Here is a 12,972-nt window from a genome sequence, read left to right on the forward strand (position 1 = left end):
AGTTTGCAATTAGCAGGCCATCTTATAACCCACTGTACTACAGATAGATGAAGTATGGTGCACAGATTACGACCCTGGTGCACACCTTTACATGATTTTAAACTAGTCATTATCCCCTTGTTCGGGAATATACATAGATTATCTTGGTCTATGTACAGGTTCCTAATGGGCACAATTAAGTGTTCTGGAATCCCCATTCATTGCAATGGTAGACATAGTTTACTATTGTCTACACCATTGCAAGGTCGGTGGTCCAAGCTCACCAGCTACTCCTTGGAAACCCTATACAGAGTTGCTATGGGTTGGAACAGACTCAACAGCACTTAACAACAACACTGAAAGCCTTTGAATAGTCAATAAAGCAAAAGTAAACATCTTTCTGGTATCCTCTGCTCTCAATCAAGATCTGTCTGATGTCAGCAATATCTCTATTTCCCTGTCTTCTTTTGAGTGTGGCTTGAATTTCTGACAACTCCGTGTTAGGAACTTGTCCCATAGAATCTTCAAATATTGCAGTCGAGGCTTGAATATGTTCTTCAGTTCTTTCCATCTGAGAACTGCTGAGTGTGTTCTTCTTCCCTCTTGGGTTTCTAACTCCAGGTCTTTGCATGTTTCTTTATCATATTTCTCAAGCTTCCCTTTGGCATTTTCTGTTCAGCTCCTTTACTTCCTCATTCCTTCCAGTTGCTTCAGATTCTCGATGCTCAAGAGCAAGTTTCAGAGTCTCTTCTGACCTCCATTTTTATCTTTTCTTTCCTGTCTTTTTAATGGCCTTTTGTTTTCTTCCTGTATGATGCTCTTGATAACATCTTACAACTCTTCTGGATTTTGGTCATTAGTGTCGAATGCATCAAATCTATTCTTGAGATGGTCTCTAAATTCAGGTGGGATATATTCAAGGTCATATTTTGGCTTTTGTGTATTTGTTTTCATTTCATTCAGCTTCAACCTGAATTTATATGTGAGCAATTGGTGGTCTGTTCCCGGACCTTGTTTGATGAAATTGAGCTTCTCCATCGTCTCTTCCCACAAATAAAATCAATTTGATTCCTGTGTATTCCATCTGGTGAGGTCCATGTGTATCGTCATCTTTTATGTTGTTTAAAAAGGTAGGAGAGACTGGGACCCTCCTACACAGTTGGTGGAACTTTATATAAAATAGCAAAACCACTGTGGAAAATGGTAGGGCGCTTCCTTAAAAAGTTGAAAATGAAAATACCGTATGGCCCCACAACCCCTCTACTTGTTGTACATACTAGAGAAATAAGATTAGTGACTCAGTAGATATATGTATGCCCATGTTCATCACAGCACTGTGCACAGAGCCAAAAGATGGAGGCTCCTAAATGTCCATCAGTGGAAGAATGGATAAACAAAGTATGGTACATTCACACGAGTAAATGCTATACAAGTTGAAGAAGAATGATGAATCTGCAAGACACATCATAACATGGATGACCTAGGAAGACATTATGCTGAGTGAAATTAATCAATCACAAGTGGACAAATTATATGAGATACATTGTAAAAAGCCAAGAAAAGGTTTTGATGTTAAAAGAAACATTCTATGATGTTGCCAGGGGCAGGAGGGAAGGCAGAATTATTTACTAGCTAGCGAGTAGATATTAGTTAACTTGCTGGTGAGAAAGGTAATATACAAGAGGGAGGTAGGCAGAAGAAAGATGAAGGCAGGAGAAGACACTGGGAGGGGTGCAAGAGCTAAAGTGAACAGATGTAGACAGTGTTAACCCATGACAAAGGAAGGGGGTCGCAATCATTGAAATGAAGTATATGATTTGTTGAATGAAAACTGATGATCTGCTCTGTAAACCTCACTCAGTTCACAATGACAAAGCATAAAAGACAAAGAAAAAAAAGATTTGTAATGAATAAGTCATTGGTCTTGCAAAAATTATTACCATGCGATCTCCAGCATCATTTCTATCACCAAGGCCATATTCTCCAGTTAACAAACTTTTCTTTGCTTCCAACTTTCACATTCCAATCATCAGTAACTATCAATGCATCTTAATTGCATGTTTGATCAATTTCAGACTGAAGAAGTTGGTCAAACTCTTCAGTATCAACATCACTGGCTTTAGAGGCTGCTGTATAACTTTGAATAATAGTGGTATTCACTGGTCTGCCTTGTGGTGGTGGTGGTGTGCCATTCAGTCAGCTCTGACTCATAGCATCCCTGTACAGGGTTTCTGAGGCTGTAAATCTTTCTGGGAGCAGAGAGCCTCATCTTTCTCCCACAGAGCAACTGGTGGATTCGAACAACTGACCTTGAGGTTAGCAGCTCCTAATCTACTCTGCTGCCAGGACTCCTTGGTCTTCCCTGTAGGTGTATGGCTACTTCCCTACCACAGACAGCATTGTACTTCAAGACAGATTTTGAAATGTTCTTTTTGACGATGAATGTGGTGCCATTCTGATGCCAAACTGAAACGAGGGTTTGCTGTCTGTCACTGAAGTCAACCACAGAGAGGGATAGAGAGCTAATCTAAGCTTTATTAACAGAAAGCCAGCAGTGTGGAGGACTGGGAGGATGATCCCTCAAGACTGTCCTCCTGACTCACAAAACCAAGCACATTCTATAGAGCAGTGTATATCAGCTAAGCATTTGATCTGATTTTCTTGACAATTCCCCTTAACAACAGTAACAACACTGGCTGGTTTTTGTTGGATGATCAGCCGTATCTTAAGATACCAGACAATAGGGAACAGACAAGCTCACCAATCCTCTGTTGGTGGTAGTGTGCTGTGGAGTCGGTTCCAAGTCATAATGACCCTCTCTAGGGTTTCCAAAGCTGTACATGTTTATAGGAGCAGAAAGTCTCATCTTTTTCCTGCAAAGCAACTGTTAGATTCAAACAGCTGGCCTCGTGGTTAGCAACTCAACTCATAACCCACTACGCTACCTCTAGGGAAGCCAAAACCGCATAGGTGTTTTCTGAAGTTTCTGTTATGAGAGCAGCCGATGAGGGTGGCTATGTTGGAAAGACGTCATGGTTGAGTGTTGGCCCCACACCTTTTGGGGAAGACACTCCTCGAGCCTCGAACCTCTGTGAGCCTCTTCTTTTACCAGTCCAAGAATGTGATCATAGGACCTACCTCCTGCTACATGGCTACACCTTGGGTTGCTAGCCCCAAGATCAGCAGTTCAAACCCACCTGCTGCTCCTTGGACAAAGATGAAGCTGTCTGCTCGGAAAATTTACAGAACCCCTGTGGAGCCGGTCTGTTGGGTCCTTGAGGGTAGCAGTGGGTTCCTGGTACATTCTCAGTATTTTAAATATTTGAATCGGTGCCACCTGTGTACCCTCACACACACACACACACACACACACACACACACACACACACACAAACCCCAAGCATGCTGGCTACCACTCCATGTTTATCACACTGCCCTCCAGTACCAAGAGCCTTACGGGGCTCCGGTCCCCTCTCCCAGCCGGCTGGGCACCTTCACATGGGAGTCCTTCGGCCTCATCCAGAACTGAGTCCTTCACAAGGTCTCTTACTCACCACACAACCAAGAACCCCTGGCACCTTCCCTTCCCTAGTGCTCAGCCCTGCCTGCTGGGACTGGGAGGTAGGAACTGGAGGAAACAAGGCCACAGCCAGCTCTCCTTCCACTTCCTAGAGAGAAGCACTTCATCTAGACTACATGCTCTTCTTCTAAGGAGGCCTGGTGACACAGCAGTTAAGCATTCGGTTGTTAACCTTAAGGTCAGAAGTTCGAATCCACCACCAGCTCCTGGCAATCTGTACCTGTAGAACTGGCAGCCTAGAAGCCCGTGTGGGGTGGTGCTACACTGTTACAGGGGCTGCGCTTCAGAATCTGCTTCACAGAGACCTCACGGCATGCCCAAGTGTCCTCCCCTCCCACCATCAACCTGGCCACCTCACACGGCTCCCTGGCTCTCTCATGCACACACACCCTTGGGCCTGCCCCTGGAAAGCCTGGGTCAGGTCTGTGCCCCTCTATCTACATCTCTGCTCAGCTTGACCTCTGGTCCAGGGGCAAAATGTCCACCTCCCAGCATCTGTCTCATGCAGACTCGCTCTGGCCCACAACCAAGAACCAGCCAGTGTAGATGTCTGCTCTGGTCACTGAGCTGAGTTCCCGTTAGGGATCCTGAGGTGAATGATGTGAATCACTCAGGCTAGCGGGGAAGAAAATTCTCCAGTAAGCTGAAGACTAAGACAGGTGGGAAGGTACCCTGTGGAGATGCTGAGGAGAATCCCTACCCCCTTCACCTCCATGCCACTGAGGAGCTAGATTTTGAAAGACCAACAGCCATCTGAGCCCTCTAGCCACATAATGATTGGGTGGGACTATGCAAATAAAGTGTTTGTGGCCCACCAAGGGGATTGGACAGCTTACTGTTAATGCAAACAAGGTGCATGGGACTGGAACAAGGAGATAGGTCGATTTTGTCATCCTGCTAAAATTGGCAGTGGAGTCTGCTGAGGAGTGGTTCCGACTCATAGTAACCCTGTACAGCGTTTTCAAGGCTGGAAATCTTTACAGTAGCAGAAAGCCTCATCTTTCGTCCATGGAACAGCTGGATTCATAACCACTATGCTACTAGAGCTCCTGCTTAAAACTAAAGGTAGCCAATCCCAGAAACAGGGGGGATCTCACTACCACAAAGAAAGAAGAGCCAACCTCCTAGACCCAGGAGACAGAGAGTTTTAACCCCAGAGATGGCACAGGACAGGGAACAGCATTCGTAAAAGTGGCAGAGAAAGAGCAGCACCAGAACCAGAAAACAGGCATGAGGTGGTGCAGTGGGCATCTGGGACCACAGTGCAAAGTGGGTACAGAGGGCCTGCTGGACCCACAAAGGGAGAGAGCTGACTGGAGAGAGCAGGCGGCCTGCTGGCTGAGTGGAGTGCCCTCAGGCTGAGAACGGATGGTCAAGGGGGAACTGTCCTGACCACCCTGAGAGGAGGCCTGCATGGCAGAGCAGAGAAAGCTGGTAAGCACTGCAGAAGGGAGACTTTGTCTACAACCTTCCTGATCCGGAACCTCTCGACTCTCTCATTAACTCAGTATCTGTCAGTTCTACGTGGTCATCACCACATATTATTGAACCCAGCAGAGAGGCAGAGAGTGTGGTCCAGGAAGGGATGGCTGTGTCAAGAATTGCTAAGAAGGTTGGAGGGCAGGAGCAAGTCTTGCCTGACCACCTCCTTGTGACTGTAGTGTTGGGTGATGCTGGTAAAGTTTCTCCCCCTCAGACGCTGGGATCTTACAGCCAGATCCACATACACGTGTGCAGATTTGCAGTGGGCCGTTCACAGGAAGGGCCTGGACGATGGCGGTACACCTGCCACAGACGGCTGCTCCCAAGTGCAAAGCACCAAGTGCAGAGATTAAAGAGGACTTGGTCCAGGCTCTGACCATCGGAGCCCTGATTTATTCCTGGAATATTCTCGAGTTGCCCTGGGCTGTAATTGAATACCTTGTGTGTTGGGAAGGAAAGGATCCTTCCAACTCTGGCCCCAGGTACAAAGATCACATGGTGGGAAAGCAGAAAGGGTATTGGGTGGAGAATGAGGACTGGAATGAGTAAAACCTAGAAAAATTAAGGTGAGGCCCAAGAGGTCCTCGGGAGAGGGCCTATTAAGGCCTGGGGATGGCAGGTGGGCGGGCCAGGGTTGAGCCCCGCCCTCTCCCAGCTGCTGCGCTTTCTGAGTCCTGTGCTCACAGGTGAGGGAGCCCCGGGGCCGCGCAGGTGATCGTTGGGCTGGGTGGGGGAGTCAGGAGCGGCTGCTTGCCACATCCATCCACGCCCCAGTGTAGGGGACTCTGAGGGGCTGTGTGGGTTCTGAGGGCTTAGGCCGTCTGCTGTGTTCAGGGAAAAGAAAAACCGCAGCACGCCCTTTGTATCCCTGGCCGACACTGCCATCAGTGAATTTCGATTTCTGTCTACTCAAGCAGAGTGGAACTGCCCCTAGGCTTTCCCAGACTGTCATCTGTATAGGGACAGACTGCCAGGTCTTTCTTCCGCTCTTGGTGGGCTCGAACTAGCTCTTTAACTCCTTGTCACCTAGTTGAAATCTGGGGTTGCAGACATGAAGCGTCAGAAGGTGGGGGGCCTGGCGTCTGCCAGCCTAAGGGTGCTGAGGATGGCAGGTTTCATCGGGGCGTCTGTCTGCTGGTCTTAAAGGTTCTGGGTCATGTATACTTTATCTGTACCCTGGAGCAGGGCTGACAGTGGAGGAATGGGGAGTGACCCAGCGCAGGGCCTCTGTCCTGGCCCAGTTTCATCCCCAGGATTCCAGACAATCCTGCTGCCCTCACCCAGGCCCCAGGCGCCCAGACTGGGTTCCGGGATGAGAGTGGTGGAGCAGGCAGACCCACCAAAGGGAGGTAGGCCGGGCCACAAGGTGCAGAACATGAGGGCTGGGGACCAGAACTTCTGGCTTACTTTCCTGGCTGTTCCCCAGACCTGAGACTGTGGGACAAACAGTTCCGTCCACAAGGGGGTGTCTGAGCTGTCGGGTGCCCCTACAGCGAATTTATTTTGGATGGTGGAGACCCTGGAACTGTAGCCACGTGGCTTGTGTGCATCTGTCTTTGCAGGACCCAGGGCCATGGTGTCCAGCCAACAGTGGGGCCGCCTGAAGAAGGCCTTCTTCTTCCTGTGCGGCACCTCTAGCCTCCTGGGACTGGTCTTGCTGGGCGTCCGGTCGGATGTTGCCCCTCTGGCTTACTTCTTCCTCATGCTGGGTGGTTTCTTCGCATTTGCCTGCCTCATTGCCTGCTTGCTGGAGCGGGAGCTGTGGTCAGTGTATGCTGAGAGCCCAGGGCCCATGGGCACTGCGCGGTGAGTGGAGGCCTTGCGCTCCTCCGCCCTGGAATCCTGCGTCTAGGGGTCAGGGGCAGTGGAGGCAGAAAGGAAGGGGGAGAAGAGCTCTTTTCAGAAAGCCACTGGTGACCTCATTTCTCCTCCCTTAGGGACAATGAAGCCTTTGAGGTACCAACCTATGAGGTGGCTGTGGTGCTGGGGCCTCAGAGTTGTCCTCAGGAGCAGGAGGACCCGCCCCCTTACAGCAGTGTGATTCCACTGGGACCGGAGCAGGGCCAGCCAAGAGATCCCGAGGCGCTCAGGAGAGTGGACCTGGAGCAGCAAGGGGACTCTGAGGGGCCCCTTACGGGAGGACACCCCAGGAGAGCCCCAGTCAGCCTCCGACTTCGGGGATCGAGGGCCATGTCAACTGAGCTGGACCTGCAGTGTTTGGGGGTGGCCCCCAAGCTAGAGCCCCTTACTCCTCCGCCTGCCTACCAGGCCAGCCTCAGTCACCAGGACGATGACAGCGTTTTCTATTAGGACAACTGGACACTCCCCTAAACCACTCTCCCAGGATGTGCCATCTCCCGACTCGGGAGCCAGGCCGGCTAACCAGGTCTGACCAGTGTTCCCAGCGCTTCCTGTAGGACTGTGCACCTGCCCCGGGCACCCTGTAGGACAGGCTGCCCGCGGTGTTTCCATGGACGTGTGGGGGGCTGACCAGCACCCCAGAAATAGACTGAGCATGACGTGGGGAGGGAACCAAGGCGCTGGAACCCCCATCAGGTCTGTGATCCCCCAGCCTCCGAAGTCAGAGGGTGGGTAACCCACAAAAGGCGCCCTGCAGGTAAATGAGTCAAGTGACTTGTTTTCGCATAAAATCCACTCCCAGGCTGAGAGCCAGGGTCGTGCACGCGGCGCAGGTAGGCCGTGCACGCGGAGCAGGTGGACCGCGCCAGCCGAGGGCCGAGCTGGCGGCGCTGGTGGGCTGGGCCCACACACAGTTACCCCAAGGATGCTCTGTGTCCCGTGGGCGCCCACACTCGGCGCTCTCGGCCCTTCGCCCGTCGTTCAATCTAATAAAGTAAAGTATGCGTCAGCCTTCGTCCCACGGTTATTGCAATGCACGGGTGCGGTACTGATAGGTCCATCGAGACCCAGCCTTCAACTCCGCAGCAATCTGAGCTCGACGGCTTATTGCGCACGCGCTAAGTCAGCGCCTCGAGCAGCACGCCTCTCTGCGCCTGCGCACGCTCACACACAGCACACACAATTAGGCACTTTACGTAGAGAGTAGAGTAGGCACACGTAGGGGCGGGGCCGGCTCGCTTTGGGGCGAGACTACCACGAGTACAGGGTAGGGCCGACTCTTGTAGGAATGGAACAGCATACGTAAGGAAGGGGCGGACGCACGTAAACGACAGCCTATCCATGCGTAGGGGCGGGACTAGCGTGCAAGGGGCAGGTCTAACTTGGCGTACGGGCGTAGCTAACGCGTGGGGGGCGGGGCGGGGCGGCTGCGTGCGCGATGTGACGTAGGGCGGGCTGGGGAGGCAGGGCGCCTGCGTCGACGCTGGGCGGGGCGTCGGGCGCGCTGGCGTCCTGTTCGTTCGTCGGGAGGCGGAGCGTACCCAACCCGGGAAAGGCGGGAAATGGCGGCGCCGAGCGCGGTGTCTCGGCCCGCCCTCCCGCCGAGAGAGCTGATGGCTGCTGACCGGAGGCGTAGGTGAGTGGGGATGGAAGTGACACGGGATCCCCTGCAGGGCCCAGACACGCGGACCAGCCGCCCCTGTCCACTGGACCCCAAGGATGCGGGGTGCTCCCCACGGGCCGGAGGTTGGTCCTCTGCAGTCCTTCGCAGTGGTTGCCTTACCAGCACCCCGGCAAGGAGCCGTGATCTGCGATACAGGCCTGCGGAGACCCCGGGCCGAGGCGAGCGTGGCATTTGTATGGTGCGACCCGCGGTATGCAGAGTGACTTGTATAACCCGACCCGCGTTACGTACAGTGACTTACAAAGCGCGACCCGCGTTATGCACAGTGACTTGTGTAAGACGACCCGCATTATGCACAGAGTAATTTGTGTGGCGCAGCCCACGTTATGCATAGAGTGGTTTGTATATCGTGACTCTCATTATGTACTGTGATTTGTATAATGCAACCCACATTATGTACAGTGATTTGTATAGCGCCAACCCGCGTTATGCACAGAGTCACCTGTGCAAGATGGGTCGACCCGCATTAGGCATAGAGTAACTTGTGTAGCGCAATCCACATTATGCGCAGAGTGACTTGTACAGCGCGAATTCGCGTTATGCACAGAGTAACTTGTATAGCGCTAGTCTCTTTATGTACTGTGATTTGTATAATGCGACCTGCATTTTTTATGTACAGTGATTTGTATAGCGCCATCCGCGTTATGCACAGTGACTTGTATAGCACGACCCGCATTATGTACAGTGACTTGTTAGTACAACCTGCTATGCACAGAGTGACTTGTATAACACGACCCGCATTATGCAAAGAGTGACTTGTGTAGAGCCACCTGCGTTATGTACAAAGTTACTTGTATAGCATGACCCGCATTATGCACAAAGTGACTTGTGTAGTATGACCGGCATTACAGTACAGTGATTGTATAGCGCCACATGTTATGCACAGTGACTTGTACAGCACAACCGACATTATGTGTAGAGTGACTTGTACAGCGTGACCCATGTTAATACACAGAGTAACTTACACAACATGACCCACATTGCATACAGTGACTTGTGTCTTTCAGCCCACGTTGCATACACCAAATGACTGGTCGTAGACATCGGCACTGCTTTGGGTTTTGAGGACTTGAGAAATGTCTGCTCCATCCCTGTCAGCCCGGTCCCCTTTTCCGTGCACACATTCTGTTCCAAACCCACATTGATTGAGGAGTTGGAATAGCAGCCTGCCGAAGCTCACAGAACGAGACTCCCTCCTTTCAGATGCACCTGAATCCCCTGGGACTTCCACATCCCAGCCTCTCCCCTTGTCTCCACTGCACGTTGTTGGTGGAGCGTATATGATGCTTCCGCACGGATGAGGGTTTCTTGTTTCAGTTTGTTTTGTGTTTGGACGTTTATATTATGGTTTGGGTGAAAGTACAGAGCAAGTTAGCTTTTCCATTCAGCAGTTTGGACACATTGTGGTTCCTGACTTGAGATGCTACCCTCCCTTGTAACAACACTGTTCTGACTTCCTGGTTTTCCTGGTAACCTTTGTCATCTCCTGCCCCCTCTGCCTTTGAGCTTTGTTTTTGGCAGATGCTGTTCTCTTTGGTTTCCTGTGGTTGATCTGAGGTGTGTGCGCTCCTTCTCTACACACACACATACACATCCCACCCCACCCCCGCCCAGTGTACTTTAGAGGCCTGTTAGACTGAAAGTTCAGTTTTGTGGGGGAAACTGAGGGGAGAGGGGCTGAACTGCGTGGGAAGGAGGATGTTGTAAGCCGGGATGAGCTCTTTCGGTCTGTGGACCCAGGATGAAGTGTGGTGAAGAATTGGTGTTTAAGGGCCAGTGAGAGGCCCTGGGCAGGAATCCGAGGCAGCAGGCCTGGAGGGGTCTGTAGGGAATGGTGGCATGGAAAAAATTTCAGGGTGAGAAGTTTCTGGTGGGGGAACCCGAGTACAGCTGGCGCTCCCAGCCATGTTCTCTGCACCCCGCTGCACCGTGAACTTGGGGTCTGCCCATTAATGCCTGTCTTTACTGGAGTTTATAGGTATCATCGGAGTCCTGGTGTGGCACTGTAAGATAAACAATAGACTGCTCACCATAAGGTTGGTGGTTCAAGCCCACCAGCTGTTCCTTGAAAACCCTATACAGCGTCACTGTGAGTCAGAACTGACTCAATGGCACTTAACACCCGCATAGATGTCCTCCCACTGCTTTGGTGTGTTCCCAGAGGATTTTGAATGGGGTTCTGCATTTATAGCAGGTTTCGACCCCACAGTGGGAGCATTCCAGTGGAACAGGGAAGGATAGCATTTCAAGCCTCACTGCCCCACACCCAAAGGTCGTGGGTGCCTTCCAGCTCCAGAAGTGTGTTACTGAGCTTTCTCCTGCCTGAAATGCCTAAGCCAGAGTTAGAGCATGGATTCTCAGGAGCATCAGCTCCCCACTCCCTCTCCCACATCCCCCATTTTCACATCTTTGAAAATAGAATGCATTTTTGTTGGATGCTCTAATCATGCTCCGGTGTCCAGCCAGCCACCTGACCCTCATTGTTGTCCAAGCCTCGGAAACTGACAAGTCAGCTCAGGGGATGCTGCTGCTTAGGCCTGGGACTGGGGACACACACTGGAAATGGGGCTCCTGCTGATCATAGCCAAAGCACAACACCCCCAAGCTATCCCGCTGTCCTCCCTCACTCTGACACCTGAGGTGGTTTCAGGTTACGTGGACTGTGCACTTCCGGAGATTATCCTGTTGTGCTATTACTTGTCTAGTTCCTAAAGGGTTCCCACCCTTGCTGTGGTGGTACTTTTATCAAAGGCATGTCAGCTAAAGAAACAGAAACAGAGTGTTTTCATTGGTGTAAGTAAGCTATATAGGTAAGGTAGAAAAAGTTGTCATTGGTGTGAGCCAGCTAGTGAGGGCTATGTCAGCCAGTCTTTCTTATTTCCTGTTAAACTGGCTGCAACCTGGAGGCATCCTGCCAAGTGTTCCACAGTGATTGTCTTCATTGATGTTAGTGTCATCGAGTTAGCTCTGACCCTTAGCGACCCTGGATAGGGTTTCCGAGGCGCGGCTGGTGAGCTTGAACCCACCTTTCCATTCATATCGACTTTGCAGTCCAGCGCATTAACCCGCAGCACCACACCAGGACTCCTTCTCTTCATTAGGCCCGCTGTAATGTCTTCTCATCTCGTGTGTGTGTGTGTGTGTGTGTTCATCACAATAGTGCCCACTCCTAATTAGGCCATTTGTCTCAAAAGATGGTCTTGGCTGAATGATTCCCATAAAGACTTGTCCATGGGTTGTCCTGGTGTGGTGCTATAGGACAAACATGCAACTGCTAACCGCAAGGTTGGTGGTTCAAACCTTGCACTTAGCAACAACGTGGGTCCCAGGCAGCCAGTGTTGTCTGCTGAGCACATGTGCTCCAGAGCCCTGGCTAGTCTGAGACCTGTTCTTTGTTCTTCTGCCCATTGATTCCCGCCCCCGGGCCTCACAGCACCCTCTGTCCTCCTCCCTCAGCAGGCTGCCGGCTGCCTGCGGCATGCACCCTGACCACCAGGAAGCACTGAAGAGGAACCGTGTGCTGTTGGCCAAGCAGCTGGTGCTGACTGAGCTGCTGGAACACCTATTGGAGCAGGACATCCTCACCCCGGAAATGCGCGAGCTGATCCAGGTGCCCCCCCCCCCGTTTACTTGCGATCCTTCGTTTCAACCGCGCCCCCCCCCCCCCCGCAGGGGAGCAGGGCGGGGCAGGGGAGCCACCCTATGAAGGATTGACAGCCCCCTTCTCCCTGTGACTTAGACCCGAGTGGGCAGTTTCAACCAGAACGTGGAGCTCCTCAACCTGCTACCCAAGCGGGGTCCCCTGGCCTTTGAGGTCTTCTGTGCAGCCCTGCGGGACACCAAGCAGGCTCACCTGGAGGAGCTGCTGCTGGCCACCCTCGGGGCTCTCCAGTGTGGCCCCCGGGTAGGAAGCCTGAGCCATGTGGGTGCTGAGAAGCGTTGGGGGGAGAGCCGGAGGTTCTCCGCTGAGATCTGGTGGGTGCTGTATCTTACAGCTGAGCTGTGACTACGACCTGGGTCTCCCACTTCCTGTCTGTGAGTCCTGTCCCCCGCTCAAGCAGCTGCGCCAGACTACAGGTGAGAGCCTGTCTCCCACAACTCCCCATCCGAGCCTGGGCCGCTCTCTCCTAGCATGGCTCTGTTTCCATCACTCACATCGGGAACGTTCCTCTGCGGGTGTATGAGGCAGGGCAGCATAGATGGGGTGGAGGCTGCTCACTGCCCTTCGTCCCAGTGGTGGTGGTGTTCCTGCAGAGACTGGGCCTCAGAGCATTGTAGACGGGTGGTGGTGTTCCTGCAGAGACTGGGCCTCAGAGCAGTGTAGACGGGTGGTGGTGTTCCTGTAGAGATGGTCTCCAAACAGTGTAGATGGGGTGGTGGTGTTCCT

General features: G+C 52.1%; 2 protein-coding genes across 2 annotated transcripts in view; both read left to right on the plus strand.

Moving 5' to 3' along the window:
• The first annotated feature begins 6,614 nt into the window (after nt 1–6,614).
• On the plus strand, nt 6,615–7,372 carry TMEM139 (transmembrane protein 139). The gene is given in 2 exon segments (XM_006861277.1): nt 6,615–6,847; nt 6,979–7,372. Coding segments are annotated over 2 exon segments (627 nt in total).
• A 1,091-nt stretch (nt 7,373–8,463) lies between these two features.
• Nucleotides 8,464–12,972, plus strand: part of CASP2 (caspase 2, apoptosis-related cysteine peptidase) — a 19,260-nt gene continuing 14,751 nt past the window's right edge. The window contains exons 1-4 of the mRNA XM_006861192.1: nt 8,464–8,537; nt 12,045–12,195; nt 12,325–12,489; nt 12,581–12,662. Of these exons, the coding sequence (XP_006861254.1) occupies nt 8,464–8,537; nt 12,045–12,195; nt 12,325–12,489; nt 12,581–12,662 (472 nt within the window). The remainder of the gene's footprint in view (nt 8,538–12,044; nt 12,196–12,324; nt 12,490–12,580; nt 12,663–12,972) is intronic.

This window comes from Chrysochloris asiatica, unplaced genomic scaffold (assembly GCF_000296735.1).
Source record: "Chrysochloris asiatica unplaced genomic scaffold, ChrAsi1.0 scaffold00041, whole genome shotgun sequence".
Lineage (NCBI taxonomy): Eukaryota > Metazoa > Chordata > Mammalia > Afrosoricida > Chrysochloridae > Chrysochloris > Chrysochloris asiatica.